The 19748-nt window shown below is 45.4% G+C and overlaps 1 protein-coding gene across 3 annotated transcripts in view; it reads left to right on the top strand.

Moving 5' to 3' along the window:
- DPP8 (dipeptidyl peptidase 8) overlaps window positions 1-19748 on the top strand; it is an 82941-nt gene that overhangs the window by 54870 nt on the left and 8323 nt on the right. For all 3 annotated transcript variants that reach the window (XM_073618321.1, XM_073618320.1, XM_073618322.1), the window contains exons 13-19: window positions 2510-2662; window positions 7247-7382; window positions 7735-7880; window positions 9209-9355; window positions 11623-11775; window positions 12586-12728; window positions 12932-13043. In XM_073618321.1, coding sequence (XP_073474422.1) covers window positions 2510-2662; window positions 7247-7382; window positions 7735-7880; window positions 9209-9355; window positions 11623-11775; window positions 12586-12728; window positions 12932-13043 — 990 coding nt within the window. The remainder of the gene's footprint in view (window positions 1-2509; window positions 2663-7246; window positions 7383-7734; window positions 7881-9208; window positions 9356-11622; window positions 11776-12585; window positions 12729-12931; window positions 13044-19748) is intronic.

Below are 19748 nucleotides of genomic sequence, written 5' to 3' on the forward strand. Positions count from 1 at the left end.
CTGATTCAAAAGCGCACCAAAAACGCGCCTGCTGCAGAAGTAAACAAAGGTTCTGGTCACCTGGTGACATCATTGTCCATGTATGGCCTCGGTATGATGTCATTGACCGGCTGACAGCGAGGATCAGTCACTGGTTGTTAGGATGCTGGTGGGTGCCAGATCCTTAACCTCTTCCCGCCGACGTGGCGCATATATATGGCCTCTCGGCATGTGGGCTTTAACAATTTTCTGTGCTGAGAGCGGGCGCCCTGCTCGCTCCCAGGCCAGTCACATGGCGAGGAACCGGAAAGCTCTCGATGCATACTTGCCATCTGGAGCTTTTCCGATCATGTGACCCCGAATGCCTGCCTGCGCCTCCCGGCATTTAGAAGCTCTTAAAGGGACGGGAGATGGCAGTGGGAAGGGGTTAACAACCAATGACCAATCTCTGCTGCTGACAGCAGGGATGAGTCACTGGTTGTTAGAACGCCTGCGGGTGCCGACTCCTAAAAAAACAGTTACCAGCAATAGAAATGCATTAAATGCAATGACTTAAAAATACGTTAAAAAAGTTGTATGCATTTTTGAAAAATGCATTCCTCATTTTTAAGTGCACCGGTTTGAAATGGCCCCTAACGCGTACCTTGTACCTGCACATGATACTCCTGTTTGAGCATCTTCTTTTTCAGACGGGGGTTTTTCTTTGTATTTATTTGCGCGTATTTACGCACGTTTTTGCGTATATACCGTATGTACTCGAGTATAAGCCGAGTTTTTCAGCACATTTTTTTGTGCTGAAAGTGCCCCCCTCGGCTTATACTCGAGTCAAGCACTTTTCTGGTGCAAAGAATGCCATTTTCTATATCGACTTTGGGGCCCCGTATCTCAGGAACACTTGCTTGGGGTTCCTAGGATAAAGTGGCCCCGAGATATGGGGCCCCAAAGTTGGTTCATAAAATGTCATTCTCTGCTGCAGAAAAGTGCTTGACATTTTCTGAACCGACTTTGGGGCCCCGTATTCCGGGGCCTCTTGGTGCTAGAAACCCCAGCTGGATATGTTGTAGTGCTAGCTCCACTTGGTGTGCACTCCAAATTTGGGGTTCCTAGCATCAAGTGGCCCCGAGATACGGGGCCCCAAAGTCATTCAACTGTGTCCATCTGTAGCAATGTCATTTCAGGACCCTTTGGGTCCAGCGACCCCAAATTTTGGCTGCAGCTAGGGGGCATCTAGGAACCCTTAACTACTGAGTTTAAAGTTCGGGGGACCTATAACTGCAAATGGGCACAGTGAGGCTGCAAATGGGCATTGTTGAGCCTCTTTTCTACTTACAGTAGCTGTGCATTTCTCATCCTAGGCTTATACTCGAGTCAATACGTTTTCCCAGTTTTTTGTGGTAAAATTAGGTGCTTCAGCTTATATTCGGTTTGACTTATACTCAAGTATATACGGTACTTTCGCGCAAATGCGCAAAAACATATTCTCACGTTCTCGTTCTGCACAATATATAAATGGCCATTTGCTTACATGAGGCGTAAATTACTGACCAAAAATGCTGATTTTTTTCCTATATGTTTTTTTTTTTTAAACTAAAGAATGCACAGCATTAAGGTGAAAAACCTTGAGGGTTTGCAATCCTTTTAAAGTTAGAGACAACCAATCAACTAGCATTTTCAGGAGGTAGTCAGCGTTTATTAAAAGGGGACGCAGCAGACGTCTGGGTTATAGTCCGTGCCTCTAGGATGGCCCCTTGTTGGCTGTACCCCTCTGCTCTGGCAGTAAGGGCTCTATTTTATCTTCTTTAAGAGCCCTTTCACACTGGGGCGGGGGCGGCGTCGGCGGAAAAATGCTGCTATTATTAGAGGCGTTTTACCATCGGTATGCGGCCTCTAGCGGGGGGTTTTACCCCCCGCTAGCGACCGAGAAAGGGTTAAATACCACCGCAAAGCGCCTCTGCAAAGGCGCTTTGCCGGCGGTATAGCCGCGCCGTCCCATTGATTTCAATGGGCAGGAGCGGTATACACTCCGCTCCTTCACCGCTCCGAAGATGCTGTTGGCAGGGCTTTTTTTACCGTCCTGCCAGCGCATCGCTCCAGTGTGAAAGCCCTCGGGGCTTTCACACTGGAATGAAAGCAGCGGCACTTTCGAGTCGGTTTGCAGGCGCTATTATTAGCGCAATAGCGCCTGCAAACCGCCCCAGTGTGAAAGGACTCTAATATGTTTTTACATTTTTTTTTTCTCTCAAGAATTGCCTTTTAACCTGCTACCCACTTGTTGACTTCTGTTGGTATTGGCTGTTTTTTATGAGTTGTATGTTATCTGGCCACCTTGATTAAAAAATACTTTTACCTGCATTAGCTGTATTTGTAGCATATTTGCAAACCTTTTGTATACTTTTTAATCCCTGATGTGATTTAATTACCATTTATAATCCTTGGATGCACCCGTTGCATCCCTTGTAAATGTCCACTGTATATTGTCTAGCTATATATCATTAATTGGGACTCACAATAACTTTGCTTATCTATTTAGATTCGGGTGGATGAGATCAATAAGTTGGTCTATTTTGAGGCTACAAAAGACACCCCTCTAGAACACCATTTGTATGTTACCAGCTATGAGACTCCTGGAGAGGTGACGAGACTCACGGACCTGGGCTTTTCCCATTCCTGTTGCGTTAGTAAGGTAAGATGCTTCATTAAATTGCATGTAAACCCAAACAACGGACTTCCCTTATTCTCTACCTTTTTGGTCTGCTAAGCATACCATTGAATGTTTTTTTTGTTATATCTCTTCAATAAGTGCAAATATTACCTGTTGATTTGGGCACAAATGTTGTAAGTTGTAAACTTCTTGTGCTCTCTGCCTGTGTGCAAGCAAAGGTTTTGGTGAAGAGGTTTGTCTACTTTGTAATGCATCATAACTGAAGTAGGCAGGGCTGACACCCTATGCTTAACAATTTAGAGCCAAAAATACACAATGCTGTCAAAGAGGAAGGTAGGGGCTTAAGGGGTTGTAAACCTTCTTGTTTTTTCACCTTAATGCATCCTATGCATTAAGGTGAAAAAATACCTGGCAGTGACCCCCCCCAGCCTTCCCGTTTTTACTTACCTGAGCCTCGGATTCCTGTTGGAGGTGACGCGCTCTCCCTCTCTCCATGAGGTCCCGGCTGTTGATTGGATAGATTGATAGCAGCGCAACCGTTGGCTCCCTCTGCTGTCAATCAAATCCAATGATGCAGGCGCCGGGGGTCAGGGCCAAGTTCAGCGTTCAGCGGCTAAGGATGCAAATGCTGGACTCGGGAGTGCGCTCGCAAGGTAACCCCCTGGGAGAGTGATTCTCCTAGGGGGTTATCTGATGCGGGGAGGAGCCGCAAGAGCCGCCGGGGGACCCCAGAAGACGAGGTTCGGGGCCACTCTGTGCAAAACGAGCTGCACAGTGGAGGTAAGTATGACATAAATAAAAAAAAAAACCCTTTACAGTCACTTTACTATATTTCTGGCATATCAACTGTTATTTTTCTGTATATGCAACATGTTTAAAGGGATAAAACATAGGTAAATGTGCATGTATTTTTTACCTTGACATATGCTTAAGGCCCTTTTCACATGACAAGCCCGCTTGGATCAACCTGTCCCTTTTTCACGCGGATCCGAGCAGGCCACCCATTGACTTCTATGGGCATCCGGGTGTCAGCAGAGATATGTCCACTAATACCCACCTGCCATCAGATCCCCTTAAGACAGACGTATGGCGGATCAGGTCGGATGAGATCTGATGAAAACGGACACGCTGTCCATTTTCGTACGATCTTCCCATAGGAATCAGCGGGGCTCTGACAGGTCCCTCCCCGCTCATCGAGCAGAGACGGACCTGTCATCCGCCGGCTCAGCGGAGATCAAAGGAGCGATCACCCTCTGAGCTGGCAGACTCCGCTGGGCGGATCCGTCCCCAGCCTTTTTCTGACATTTGCTATAATGCTGTATTTTTTGCTAGAAAATTACTTAGAACCTCCAAACATTATATATTTTTTTTAAAGCCGAGACCCCAGAGAATTAAATGGCGGTCGTTGCAATTTTTAAGGTCACACGGTATTTGCACGCAATTTTTGGAGAAAATTTTTAATTTTTTTATTTTTTTATTTTAATGCAAGAAAACACAATACATAACTCAATTTTTTTGTAAAATATAAAAGATGATGTGACGCCGAGTAAATAGATACCAAACATGTCACGCTTTTAAATTGCGCACGCCCGCGCAGCGGTGACAAACGACGTACATTTTACTATCCGTACAAAATGCTTTAAAAGCCTTTACAGGTCACCACTTTATATCTACAGAGGTGGTGTAGTGCTAGAATTACTGCCAATAATCGTTCACAGGGATACCTCACGTGTGGGACGATCACTGTTTGCGAGCGTGCGGGACCGACGCACACGTTCGCCTTTGTGTGCTAGCACCTGAGGGACAGGGGCATTTAAAATATTTATTTATTTTATTTTTTATTTTTTACACTGTTGCTTTAATTTATTTTTTTTTATCACTTTTATTGCTGTCATAAGGAATGTAAACATCCCTGTGACAGCAATAAGGGACCTGACAGGTACTCTTTATGGAGGGATGTGGGGTCCATAAGACCCTAACATCCCTCCTTTGAACTTGAAAGCATTCAAAACGCCAAGATCGGGGTTTTTGAATACTTTCGATTATCAATAAATGCTGCTGACGACAGCCAGGTAAACCGGAAGTGAAGTCATGTCATAGCTTCCCGGGTTACCATAGCGGAGACCCAATCAAAGCTGATTCCCGGCTTTGTATGGGTCTCCAGCCAGTCGGCGGACATACCTGTTGTTAGCTTGGATCTCCCAGTGGGAAGGGAGAGCCGCGGAAGGTGGCGGATGGCCCCTCCCACTGCTTTTAATAGCAGCCCAGTGGCTACTTAGCCACTCCGGTTGCTATTACAAGAGAGCCGACTGTTGTCTAAAAAAAAAACGGTACTGGGGTGATACCTGCAGCTGCAGATCATCCCGGTACAACCACTTGAAGTCGAATAACGTAGCAGGTACGTGATATGGCTGCAAGTAGTTAAAATAATTCTTGCTCTTTGGTTCATTATCGCAAATGTATTTAACGTTCCATTTTGGGGTTTTATGGAGTCAGTCCTCAGCCCTTTCCTCCCTAACATCACAATGCCCCCTTTTAATCGCTGCCTCTCTCGCACCGTTCTACCTCCGGCTGGACAGAGGCAGTTATCAGCCTGTGTGTCATCTCCCGCCCCACTGACAATGTCATCCTATCAGCAGGGTGGGAGGAGCTGCAGATCTGGACGGGAGGGTTGGAGCTGCCCAACTTAATATGTTAACAAGAGGGCGATTACCTGCTTGTTAAAGAGGAGGTCCACTTAAACAAAAAATATTAAAAGCCAGCAGCTACAAATACTGCAGCTGCTGACTTTTAATAAATGGACACTTACCTGTCCCAGGGTCCAGCGATGTCGGAAGCCGATCGATCGCCCGTCTCTCTACTGCCCCCACCGCCATCCTCGGTCAGGGAATCAGGAAGTGAAGCGTTGCGGCTTCACTGCCTGGTTCCCTACTGCGCATGCGCGAGTCGCACTGCGCGTCTACACTGGTCCCCGTTGTGTTGTGGGAACTGTGTATTTCCCAGAACACAACGGGGGTGGGCGGGCACTTGCGGCTAGCTGCGGCTAGCTATTCCCGGAAGTGGGTGCAGATACCTGTATTATACATGTATCTGCACCCCCTCCCCCCTGAAATGTGCCAATTGAGGCACCGGAGGGGGGAGGAATCCGATGAGAGGAAGTTCCACTTTAGTTTGGAACTCCGCTTTAATATGTAAAGACTCCCGCTCTCTGTCCTGATCTGCTGCTCTTCTCGCTCCCTGCCCTGCTGCTCCTCCCGCTCCCTGCCCTGCTACTTCTCTCGCTCCCTGCCCTGCTGCTCCTCTCGCTCCCTGCCCTGCTGCTCCTCTCGCTCCCTGCCCTGCTGCTCCTCTCGCTCCCTGCCCTGCTGCTCCTCTCGCTCCCTGCCCTGCTACTCCTCTCGCTCCCTGCCCTGCTGCTCCTCTCGCTCCCTGCCCTGCTGCTCCTCTCGCTCCCTGCCCTGCTGCTTCTCTCGCTCCCTGCCCTGCTGCTCCTCTCGCTCCCTGCCCTGCTGCTCCTCTCGCTCCCTGCCCTGCTGCTCCTCTCGCTCCCTGCCCTGCTGCTCCTCTCGCTCCCTGCCCTGCTGCTCCTCTCGCTCCCTGCCCTGCTGCTCCTCTCGCTCCCTGCCCTGCTGCTCCTCTCGCTCCCTGCCCTGCTGCTCCTCTCGCTCTCTGCCCTGCAGCTCCTCTCGCTCCCTGCCCTGCTGCTCCTCTCGCTCCCTGCTCCGCTGCTCCTCTCGCTCCCTGCTCCGCTGCTCCTCTCGCTCCCTGCTCCGCTGCTCCTCTCGCTCCCTGCTCCGCTGCTCCTCTCGCTCCCTGCCCTGCTGCTCCTCTCGCTCCCTACCCTGCTGCTTCTCTCGCTCCCTGCTCTGCTGCTCCTCTCGCTCCCTGCTCTGCTGCTCCTCTCGCTCCCTGCCCTGCTGCTCCTCTCGCTCCCTGCTCTGCTGCTCCTCTCGCTCCCTGCCCTGCTGCTCCTCTCGCTCCCTGCTCTGCTGCTCCTCTCGCTCCCTGCTCTGCTGCTCCTCTCGCTCCCTGCCCTGCTGCTCCTCTCGCTCCCTGCCCTGCTGCTCCTCTCGCTCCCTGCCCTGCTGCTCCTCTCGCTCCCTGCCCTGCTGCTCCTCTCGCTCCCTGCCCTGCTGCTCCTCTCGCTCCCTGCCGTGCTGCTCCTCCCGCTCCCTGCCCTGCTGATAGCATGATCTTCTGCCGATGTCATCCTATGAGTAAGGCCACAGCGGTTGGATCGCGTAGAATTGTTTTACTGGATGTACTTGTGTAGTCAGTAAAGATTTTCAATGTTTCCAACTTGTATCTATTGTATTGAGGAACTGCACATCCCAGCCACGATCACCTTTTTTTTTAGCCTTGGATAGCATCACCAGCAGTAGAGCTTGTATTCAGTGATTCGTTGTTAGATTTGTTTATTGCACTTTTTGGGGTTTTTTTCTGCATATCTTTTATGTACTGTTTTGATAAAAATTTATAAACATATCTTTAAAAAAAAAAAAAAAAAAAAGAGGAAACAAAATATTAATATTAATTTCTACAACATTGTATTTAAGCTGTGTGTAACCTGGACCAATATGGCATTCTGTTTTATCTTCCATGCAGCACTGCGATATGTTCATCAGCCGTTTCAGCAGCCAAACCCTTCCACATGCAGTACATCTTTTTAAAATAAAAGGCACTGGGCCCGATCCCTCCCAGAGGGACAAGGAATTTTGGGCCACACTTCTTGAGTCACCGGGTAAGATGCCTAAATATTTGCTGTCTTTGGTCATAGGGAGAATGGTTTATTAACTGCAATAATAGATCCCAGCTGTAAGATCCTGCAAACAAACAGCAATAACGTTGGAATTATTATTATTACTATACAGGATTTATATGGCGCCAACAGTTTGCGCAGCGCTTTACAACATGAGAGCAGACAGTACACTTACAATACAAATCAATACAGGAGGGATCAGAGGGCCCTGCTCGTTAGAGCTTACAATCTAGAAGGGAGGGTAATTGTCAAGTATCTGATTGTAGCTGACTGTAAAGCACAGTTCCTGTTTCCTGAACATTTACACCTCGTTTACCTTTTTTCTTTTCCTCAGGAGCTGTCCCTGGGTATGTCGCCCCAGAAATGTTCTCTTTCCCCAGTCGGACGGGATTTACTCTTTATGGCATGATGTATCGTCCTCATCAGCTACAGCCAGGGAAGAAATACCCTACTGTCCTTTACATTTATGGAGGACCACAGGTGAGAATGTTTATTCAAAGTAATATCTGAAGCTGATTTTCTTAAACTGAATATAGAGATGGAGCCACATGTATAAAAAAAATGGGCTTGTCGGTTCCTAAAGGCTACCTACAGTATACAGGTGAGTGATACACCTGATAACATTTAATACTACCAGTGACTCTAAGGCGCTGAAAACGGTAGTTTTTTTCAATAACTGTAAATCATGGAAATTGTTTGAGCTCCAGCCGGTGTCTCGGGTCCTGATTGGATAGATTGATAGCAGCGCAGCCATTGGCTCCCGCTGCTGTCATTCAAATCCAGTGACGTGGGAGCCGGTGGCGGAGCCGAGTCCTGCTGTCTGTCAATGGACGCAGCAGCAGGACACGGTGCCCCCGGAGGGAGAGCACTTCTCCGACGGGGCACTCGAGAAGAGGAGCCTTGAGCGCCGTTGAGGGACCCCAGAAGAGGAGGATCGGGGCCACTCTGTGCAAAACTAACTGCACAGAGGAGGTAAGTATGACATGTTTGTTTGTTTTTTAAAAAAAACAAAAAAAAATGGTTTACATCCTTTAAAGCATTTGTTACCCCAAAACGTCATATTCCTGATATGTGGCTGCTGTACCATGTACTTATATGAGAAAGTCTCCAGTTCTCTTTGTATTGCTTCCTCTGAGTGAAATCCCTGCTGTTCCTGCCAGTCCCTCTGCTATCCTATTAAAAACTGACCACGCTAAGCAGGGGAGCATTCAGTGGTCAGTTCTTTAGCTATGCTGACAACTCAATGAGCTCTCCGCCAGTGATCAGACTTGTCCTGTGCCCCCACTGCACAGCCATTTACTGTGAAGCTCCGTGTGCTGCTGCTTCTCCTCCCCCCAGCTGTTATGCAGTTGAGAACAAAGGGAATGTGATTACTTTTAAAAATGTGGGGAAAAAAAGGTATTTATAATGATGTTTTATATCTATACACAAGTGTTTTGCCTTTCATTTCTATTTTAAACTGAATTGGTTGTTTTACAAGGTGATCGTTTACAATCACTTTAACGTCCTTCACTAACGCGTGCAGCTGCTGTATAAACTGTATGGAGCATGAGCTACAATCAGTATACAACGCTATGTTCCGGTACGGGGACTTCCTGTCCCACTCCTGGAACAAAATCGAGTCGGACTGAGCACTGCTCTGCCATTCACAGGAAGCCTCATATTTTATGAATTAATATAAGGCCTCCTCTGGTTGGCTGAGGTGGAGAGGTGGACAGATGACATGAAGGAAAAGGGAGTCTCATTAATGTACAAGAGCAGTAGATATAATCTTATATAATGCTATTTTTTCCTTATTTTTTCCCCAGGTTCAACTAGTTAACAATCGATTTAAGGGAGTGAAGTATTTCCGGCTGAATACCCTCGCTTCTCTTGGTTATGTAGTTGTAGTCCTTGATAACCGTGGTTCTTGTCACCGTGGTTTGAAGTTTGAAGGCGCATTTAAGTACAAGATGGTAAGAAGGGGGGAGAGGTGGAGTGGAAGTGCTTCCTTCTTTTCAAGTGTACGTCTGGGCACATATGTGAATGACAAATAACAGACAATTTCCATACTTTTCAAAAAAAATTAATTACCGAACTGTTAAAATTAAGTAGGCAACTAATATCATTTTAAATACTTTTTAAAAATGTGGGAAGTGCCCGGGTTTAAGTCTGTATGAGTTTTGCAAAATTATCTTTGCAAAAAATGTGTCTTATACAGATTATATTCTACATACTGTACATATTATATTACGATCACGATTAATTTATTATATTTATTTATTTTTGTGATATTGATGATTAAGATTATATTAACGTAGCGTAGCAGTTAAGTTATTGATTTTCACACATGCCGACCAGGCTTTTTCTGGCAAAAATATTTTTTTTTTATTGTTAATTATACTTTCTTTTTTTTATTTTGACACTTTTTTTTTTTTTTTTTAAATCTTTATTTAGGGAGAGCAGATTATACAACAATGCAGGGAGTCAAACATACTCATCAGTTTAAATCTGTACTTAGGCTGTTACATTTGCTTGTCAGATAAGTCATTGTACAGTGTTTGGGTATCAATTAAGGTTACATTTCAACTATAACAATATAACTGCGCTCAAAAATTCAGCAGTAACTATATGTGCCATTTGACCGGGGCCGCACAGAGTACTCCCTAGTCCAGAGGACCTGTAAAACCATTCCGTTAGAGTGGGCTTGTCCCTCTATGTACGGTCACTATGCTCGTGTCTATGGTGTGCTGATCCCAAATGTCATACTTTTTATGAAAAATGGTTATTTATCCTGAATTTTCCGGAGTGGAACCAGTATAATACTGCAATCCGGGGGAATTTTGTTATTTTAAGGAAAAGAGAGAAAGGGTGACATCATAGATGTCAATGGGGGGGAAGCTATGAAAGGAAGTATAGGCAGAAATATAGGAGTGGAGAGGAGGGGAGAAGGGGAGGTTCCGGCAAGGCCGACGGTCCAGGGCCCCAATCCGCCCCTGAGTAGGATAATTAATTGTAGGTCTTATATTCGTCCGAAAAGCGGAACAGGTCCCAGTGCATCCAGCGAGCATTGTACTCCTCCTCTCTTTCCCCTAGGGCAGCTGTAAGTTGTTCCATTTGCTGAATATCGCAGACCCTAGCAAACCACTGCGCCACAGTTGGTGGGGATCGCTGCTTCCAAAAAAAAAAAAATTGATCACTTTTCCTATTACAAGGAATGTAAACATCCCTTGTAATAGGAATATGACAGGTCCTCTTTATAGTGAGATATGGGGTCAATAAGACCCCACATCTCACCACTAGGCTGGGAAGCCTGAAATAAAAAAAAAACGATCGCTCCCCAGCCGAGGCGGTGCCGTTTTTTTTTAATGCAGAGGCCGGGCATGACGTCATAACATCGCGCCCGGCCTCCGACGATCATAGAGACTCCGGTGACCATCTGGTCCGCCAGAAATCTCTATGATCAACATCCGGGGTCGGCGGATGCTGTGTCCGACTCACCGATCGTAGCGGTGAGTCGGTAGAAGCAGCGGGGGGGGGGGGAGGGGGCCATCCCCTCTCGCCTCCCGTAAGAACTATCAAGCAGTAGAACAGCCGCTATGATTGTTCTTATGGTGTAGGGAATCGCTGGCTGAAAACGGCAATATCTGAATGATGTCTGTAGCTACACCCATCATTCAGATATCCCCGCTCAAAGTCCATCACGTCATATGACGGTGGGCGGGCGGCAACCGGTTAATGAATAAAAAAAAAAAAAACACACTATTTACCCCAATTTTTTTTGTATAATGTGGTAGTTGATGTTACGTTGAGTAAAGAGATACCTAACATATCACGCTTTAAAATAGCGCGTACTCTTTAAAATGGTGACAAACTACGGTACTTAAAAAATTTCCGTAGGGAACGCACTCTTTGATCTCCTATGCGAGCAGCCGGCCAGATCATTTCTCAGGCGAAACAGTGGAAATGGTAACAACAAAGCCTGGGGAATGCCCAGGAAAAAACCCAAGCCTACTTGCCAACCAGCTCACAGACAACGGAATTAACCGAAATTTATTGATTTATCTTATAAGTTCTGTCTAGTCTCTCTATGGTACAGCTTTGCACCGGCCCATGATCTCTGATATATTTTTAAATGCAGCATGTGTTTTTAGGATTGAACATGTCCAGCTACATTTATTTCCTCTTCACCTTTTATCTCATTCTTATTCACACTTTTCCCTTCAATTATTGGTATTTCTAGGGCCAAGTGGAGATAGAAGATCAGGTGGAGGGGCTGCAGTATCTGGCTGCCAAGCACAGCTTCATAGACCTCGACAGAGTTGGAATCCATGGCTGGTCTTATGGAGGTTACCTCTCCCTTATGGCCTTGATCCAGCGACCTGACATATTTAAAGTAAATATCTCTGAATGTCTTTCTTTGTGCCATAGTGACAACTAACTGTATCTCTGTATTTTGAATAATATTGATTTGTATTTTTGTTGATACACGTCTCTATATAGCCATTTATTGCTAGCATTTGTTTCTCTAGAATCATTTTTTTCCCTTGTTGTGGCTATGCATTTTATAACCCTTAATGTGCATCTGTAATGTTTTTTTTAATCTACCTATTGTAAGTCATTTAAAGCAGTGCCCCCCCCAGGCGGTGGACCAGTGCCGATCTGCGGCGTGTTGATGACCGGGCTACGCAGCAGGAGATGAGCGTCAACCGCGGTGCGCACAGGGCTATCACAGACTGCAGTTGGCGCTCACCTCCTGCTTTGAGGCAATGCCTGTTTGTCCTCTCCCGACTCCTCCACCCACCCGGCTGACAATGTCATCCAATCAGCAGGGCAGGGAGTGGGAGGATCTGCAGATCGGAATGGAGAGCTCCTCCCGCCCCCTGTCCTGCTAATAGGATGACCTCGTTGGGTGGGTGGGGGGAGCCGGGAGAGGAAACTCGGACTGATCACATCCTCTGCCCTGCTAAAGGTAGGAGTCCTGTGGGGGGGCAGACATTAGAATGGGGAAGTGCCATGTCTGGAAAAGACCCTGCATTGCATTCGTGATCTGCTGATCTCCGGTGGAGTGCCTTGCAGGCTCCTAGTAAAAAAAAAAAATTAATATATGCACATTTTTTTACTTGCAAAAAGATGTGCATTTATTTATTTTACAATTTGAACGTGTGAACTTCTCCTCTAATGATGTCTCTCCTTTGTATCTCAGGTGGCCATTGCTGGAGCTCCAGTGACACTTTGGATCTTTTACGACACGGGATATACAGAGCGGTATATGGGCCACCCTGACCAAAATGAGCATGGTTATTACCTGGGCTCTGTGGCCATGCAGGCTGAGAAGTTCCCCTCAGAGTAAGTCTTTTGCAAAAAAAATAATTGCTGAAAATACAACATAATGTTTATTTTCAAAAGATTTTCAGTCTGTAATTCATTTTTTTTCTTTTTGACACTTTATATTTGATGTATTACTGATTTGGGAGCCTGTGTATATTACTGACCGATTTTCTATGCAGAATGGGATTGTATAAACAGTGTATTTTAATAATGTCTTACAGACCAAGTCGTCTGCTCCTCTTGCATGGTCTCTTGGATGAAAATGTGCACTTTGCTCACACGAGCATCCTGCTTAGCTTTTTGGTGCGCAGCGGGAAACCGTATGACTTACAGGTGAGTGTTCTGGACTGTGCTGAAGAAAGCAATCTTGGTGGATGTTATAACCATCATTACCAATACGGTGCAGAATTTAGAGAACTATAGTAGCTCTGACATATTGCAAATTATTAACAACTTGCCTACTGGGCACTTTTACCCCCTTCCCGCCCAGGTCAATTTTCAGCTTTCAGCGCTTTCACACTTTGAGAATTGCGTGGTCATGCTACACTGTACCCAAATACAATTTTTAGGCTACTTTCACACTGGATCGGTGAGAGCGTCGGTGGTAAAGCGGGGTTAATACCACCCATGTAGCGCCGCTGCATAAACGCTTTGCAGGCACTTCAGCAACGCTGCCTATCCATTTCAATGAGTAGGGCAGTGTATACACCGCCCCAAAGATGACTTTTTTTAGCGTCCTGCAAGCACACACCGCTCCAGTGTGAAAGCTCTCGGGCTTTTACACTGGAGTGACAGGAGAGGCGCTATTTTTAGCTCTAAAACGCCTGTAAAGTGCCCCAGTGTGAAAATGGCCTTATTGTGTATGTGAAACAGGTTTCTTTTGGTGGGATTTAATCAATACTGGGTTCTTTTTTTTGCTAAACAGAAAAAAAAAATGGGAATTTTAAAAACAAAGTTTTTCCTAGTTTCTGTTATAAAAGTTTGTAAATTAGTACTTTTTTCCTTTGCTGAGCAGCACTGATAGGCGGCACTGATGGGCTTTGATTGGCACTACTGATGAGCACTGATGAGACGGAACTGATTGGCAGCACTGCTGGGCACTGTTGGGGTTGCACTGATCATTGGGACACTGATGATCAGGAGAATAGATGCAGCCGTGCACAGCACTGATCTTTTCTCCCTTCTCTTACTCTTCACACGGGGGGGGCAGGGGGGATTGGGCACAGGCAAATCGAAAAGTTTTTTTAGCTTAATGCAAACAATGCATTTTGTTTTTTTCTTTTTGCCACTTCAGTCGACCTTTTGGAGGGGATTTAATCAACTTTGTAGATCATATTGTACAATCACCCTCACGGTGTCTCATCATCGTAGCCTTTGCCATAACAAAAACAGATAATATATAAAATATTACATCTCCCAAGAAACGAGAGCTAACCCAAAACGCGTATCATGTCTCCCCTCTTCCTTTATTTTCCCAACCCCCCCACCCCTCCTCCCCAACCCTTCCCCTTTCCCCTCTCTCCAAGGTCAATTTCTCTTTAACTCTTCCGGTGCTAATCTAAAGCGTTCGATTCTTTGACCAGTTGCCGACCGCCTCACGCATATATACGTGAGCAGAGCGGCACGGGCAGGCAAAATCACGTACCTGGTACGTGATTGCCTTCCCGCGGGCGGGGGGTCCGATCGGACCCCCCCCCCCGGTGCCATCGACAGTCTGCGTTTGGTTGGAAGCGATGAGAGACGAGGGGGAGACCATCCGATCGTGGCCCCCCCCTCGCGATCGCTCCCAGCCAATGAGAAACATCCCCTGCCTCTGTATAGTACACAGAGGCAGAGGATGTGATGTCATCTCTCCTCGGCTGGACAGTTTCCGTTCCAGCGCCGAGGAGAGATGACATGTAAGTGCACCAACACACACACACACAGTAGAACATGCCAGGCACACTAAACACCCCGATCCCCCCCCGATCGCCCCCCGATCCCCCCCCAATCACCCCCCCCCCCCCGTCACAAACTGACACCAAGCAGGTTTTTTTTTTTTTTTTTCCTGATTACTGCATAGTGTCAGTTTGTGACAGTTACTGTGGTAGGACAGTTAGTATTAGCCCCCTGTAGGTCTAGGGTACCCCCCTAACCCCCCCTAATAAAGTTTTAACCCCTTGATCACCCCCTGTCGCCAGTGTCGCTAAGCGATCATTTTTCTGATCGCTGTATTAGTGTCGCTGGTGACGCTCGTTAGGAACGTAAATATTTAGGTTCGCTGTCAGCGTTTTATAGCGACAGGAACCCCCATATACTATCTAATAAATGTTTTAACCCCTTGATTGCCCCCTAGTTAACCCTTTCACCACTGATCACCGTATAACTGTTACGGGTGACGCTGGTTAGTTTGTTTATTTTATATAGTGTCAGGGCACCCGCCGTTTATTACCTAATAAAGGTTTAGCCCCCTGATCGCCCGGCGGTGATATGCGTCGCCCCAGGCAGCGTCAGATTAGCGCCAGTACCGCGAACACCCACGCACGCACCGTACACCTCCCTTAGTGGTATAGTATCTGAACGCATCAATATCTGATCCGAGCAGATCTATACTAGCGTCCCCAGCAGTTTAGGGTTCCCAAAAACGCAGTGTTAGCGGGATCAGCCCAGATACCTGCTAGCACCTGCGTTTTGCCCCTCCGCCCGGCCCAGCCCAGCCCACCCAAGTGCAGTATCGATCGATCACTCACTTTTTTTTGTAGCGTTTTGGAGAACTGGCAAGCGCCAGCAGCCTAGTACACCCCGGTCGTAGTCAAACCAGCACTGCAGTAACACTTGGTGACGTGGCAAGTCCCATAAGTGCAGTTCAAGCTGGTGAGGTGGCAAGCACAAGTAGTGTCCCGCTGCCACCAAAAAGACAAACATAGGCCTGTTGTGCCCATAGTGCCCTTCCTGCTGCATTCGCCAATCCTAATTTGTGAACCCACCGCTTCTGCAGCGCCCGTACTTCCCCCATTCACATCCCCAACCAAATGCAGTCGGCTGCATGAGAGGCATTTATATGTCCTCCCGAGTACCCCTACCCAACGAACCCCCCCAAAAAAGATGTGTCTGCAGCAAGAGCGGATATAGGCGTGACACCCGCTATTATTGTCCCTCCTGTCCTGACAATCCTGGTCTTTGCATTGGTGAATGTTTTGAACGCTACCATTCATTAGTTGAGTATTAGCGTAGGGTACAGCATTGCACAGACTAGGCACACTTTCACAGGGTCTCCCAAGATGCCATCGCATTTTGAGAGACCCGAACCTGGAACCGGTTACAGTTATAAAAGTTACAGTTACAAAAAAAAAGTGTAAAAAAAAAAAAAAAACACAAACAAAAATAAAAAAAAATAGTTGACGTTTTATTGTTCTCTCTCTCTCTCTATTCTCTCTCTATTGTTCTGCTCTTTTTTACTGTATTCTATTCTGCAATGTTTTATTGTTATTATGTTTTAACATGTTTGCTTTTCAGGTATGCAATTTTTTATACTTTACCGTTTACTGTGCTTTATTGTTAACCATTTTTTTGTCTTCAGGTACGCCATTCACGACTTTGAGTGGTTATACCAGAATGATGCCTGCAGGTTTAGGTATCATCTTGGTATCATTCTTTTTAGCCAGCGGTCGGCTTTCATGTAAAAGCAATCCTAGCGGCTAATTAGCCTCTAGACTGCTTTTACAAGCAGTGGGAGGGAATGCCCCCCCCCTCCCCCACCGTCTTCCGTGTTTTTCTCTGGCTCTCCTGTCTCAACAGGGAACCTGAGAATGCAGCCGGTGATTCAGCCAGCTGACCATAGAGCTGATCAGAGACCAGAGTGGCTCCAAACATCTCTATGGCCTAAGAAACCGGAAGCTACAAGCATTTTATGACTTAGATTTCGCCGGATGTAAACAGCGCCATTGGGAAATTGGGGGAGCATTTTATCACACCGATCTTGGTGTGGTCAGATGCTTTGAGGGCAGAGGAGAGATCTAGGGTCTAATAGACCCCAATTTTTTCAAAAAAGAGTACCTGTCACTACCTATTGCTATCATAGGGGATATTTACATTCCCTGAGATAACAATAAAAATGTTTTTAAAAAAAAAAATGAAAGGAACAGTTTAAAAATAAGATAAAAAAGCAAAAAAATAATAAAGAAAAAAAAAAAAAAAAAAAAAAAAAAAAGCACCCCTGTCCCCCCTGCTCTTGCGCTAAGGTGAACGCAAGCGTCGGTCTGGCGTCAACTGTAAACAGCAATTGCACTATGCATGTGAGGTATCACCGCGAAGGTCAGATCGAGGGCAGTAATTTTAGCAGTAGACCTCCTCTGTAAATCTAAAGTGGTAACCTGTAAAGGCTTTTAAAGGCTTTTAAAAATGTATTAATTTTGTTGCCACTGCACGTTTGTGCGCAATTTTAAAGCATGTCATGTTTGGTATCCATGTACTCGGCCTAAGATCATCTTTTTTATTTCATCAAACATTTGGGCAATATAGTGTGTTTTAGTGCATTAAAATTTTAAAAAGTGTGTTTTTTCCACAAAAAATGCGTTTGAAAAATCGCTGCGCAATTACTGTGTGAAAAAAAAAATGAAACACCCACCATTTTAATCTGTAGGGCATTTGCTTTAAAATAATATATAATGTTTGGGGGTTCAAAGTAATTTTCTTGCAAAAAAAAATAATTTTTTCATGTAATCAAAAAGTGTCAGAAAGGGCTTTGTCTTCAAGTGGTTAGAAGAGTGGGTGATGTGTGACATAAGCTTCTAAATGTTGTGCATAAAATGCCAGGACAGTTCAAACCCCCCCAAATGACCCCATTTTGGAAAGTAGACACCCCAAGCTATTTGCTGAGAGTCATGTCGAGTCCATGGAATATTTTATATTGTGACACAAGTTGCGGGAAAGAGACAAATTTTTTTTTTTTTTTTTTTGCACAAAGTTTTCACTAAATGTTATATTGCTCAAACATGCCATGGGGATTTGTGAAATTACACCCCAAAATACATTCTGCTGCTTCTCCTGAGTACGGGGATACCACATGTGTGAGACTTTTTGGGAGCCTAGCCGCGCACGGGACCCCGAAAACCAAGCACCGCCTTCAGGCTTTCTAAGGCCGTAAATTTTTGATTTCACTCTTCACTGCCTATCACAGTTTCGGAGGCCATGGAATGCCCAGGTGGCACAAACCCCCCCCAAATGACCCAATTTTGGAAAGTAGACACCCCAAGCTATTTGCTGAGAGGTATAGTGAGTATTTTGCAGACCTCACTTTTTGTCACAAGGTTTTGAAAATTGAAAAAAGAAAAAAAAAAAAATTTTTTTCTGGTCTTTCTTCATTTTCAAAAACAAATGAGAGCTGCAAAATACTCACCATGCCTCTCAGCAAATAGCTTAGGGTGTCTACTTTCCAAAATGGGGTCATTTGGGGGGTTTTGTGCCATCTTGGCGTTTTATGGCCTTCAAAACTGTGATAGGTAGTGAGGAGTGAAATCAAAAATGTACGCCCTTAGAAATCCTGAAGGTGGTGCTGGGTTTTCGGGGCCCCGTACGCGGCTAGGCTCCCAAAAAGTGCCACACATGTGGTATCCCCGTACTCAGGAGAAGCAGCTGAATGTATTTTGGGGTGCAATTCCACATATGCCCATGGCCTATGTGAGCAATATATCATTTAGTGACAACTTTTTGTAAATTTTTTATTTTTATTTTTTTTTTGTCATTATTCAATCACTTGGGACAAAAAAAATAAATATTCAATGGGCTCAACATGCCTTTCAGCAATTTCCTTGGGGTGTCTACTTTCCAAAATGGGGTCATTTGGGGGGGGTTTGTACTGCCCTGCCATTTTAGCACCTCAAGAAATGACATAGGCAGTCATAAACTAAAAGCTGTGTAAATTCCAGAAAATGTACCCTAGTTTGTAGACGCTATAACTTTTGCGCAAACCAATAAATATACGTTTGGTAAAAAAAATGTCAATAAAGACATGTGGCCGAATACATTTTGGCCTAAATGTATGACTAAAATTTAGTTTATTGGATTTTTTTTATAACAAAAAGTAGAAAATATCATTTTTTTTCAAAATTTTCAGTCTTTTTCCGTTTATAGCGCAAAAAATAAAAACGGCAGAGGTGATCAAATACCATCAAAAGAAAGCTCTATTTGTGGGAAGAAAAGGACGCAAATTTCGTTTGGGTAGAGCATTGCATGACCGCGCAATTAGCAGTTAAAGCGACGCAGTGCCGAATTGTAAAAAGTGCTCTGGTCAGGAAGGGGGTAAATCCTTCCGGGGCTGAAGTGGTTAACATATCTCCAGGTTTTTAAAATTTTTTCCAACCTTCCCAAGCCTCCAAATTCCCACTACCTACTTCTTCTGTAGTGTTCGCCAGTATCTCGTTATTATATGTTTCCTCTACTGCATCAAACCACTCCCATATCTCTGGGCCTTCCTTCCTCTGCCAACCCTTCGGTATTAATTTCTTTGCAGCATTTAAGAGAAACGGTACCAATGTCTGTTTATATTTATTTGTATCTCCTTCCGCCCCATGGAACAACACCACCCACGGATCTTCTACCACCTCTATATCAGTGATTGTCTTTATTGAAGCAAGAGTCTTCTTCCAGAAAGTTTTTATTTTGGGGCAGTTCCACCAGATGTGGCCCATTGTTCCTACATCTTGGCAGCCTCGCCAACAAAGTGCCGAAGTACCACTCTGATATTTACTTAATATCTCGGGGGTTATATAGCTTCTACTTATACATTTATAATTCATTTCTGCTGAGCGTGTATCTAATGTTAAATTAAAAGTCCTATCTAATATTTTACTAATTGTGTTGTTGTCTTTCTTCGTGCCCAAATCACTCTCCCATTTCTCGATGAATGTTGGTATCTCCAACTTTTCTGTCCTCATCAGGATTTTATATAGCTTCGAGATTATATTTCTCGGGTCTTCTAGGTCACATAACTTTTCCATCTCTGTCAGGTCTTCCCCAGACCTAATGGGTTGTGGCAGCTTGCTCACGAAATGTTTCAGT

The sequence above is a fragment of the Aquarana catesbeiana genome, linkage group LG03 (genome assembly GCF_042186555.1).
Source record: "Aquarana catesbeiana isolate 2022-GZ linkage group LG03, ASM4218655v1, whole genome shotgun sequence".
Lineage (NCBI taxonomy): Eukaryota > Metazoa > Chordata > Amphibia > Anura > Ranidae > Aquarana > Aquarana catesbeiana.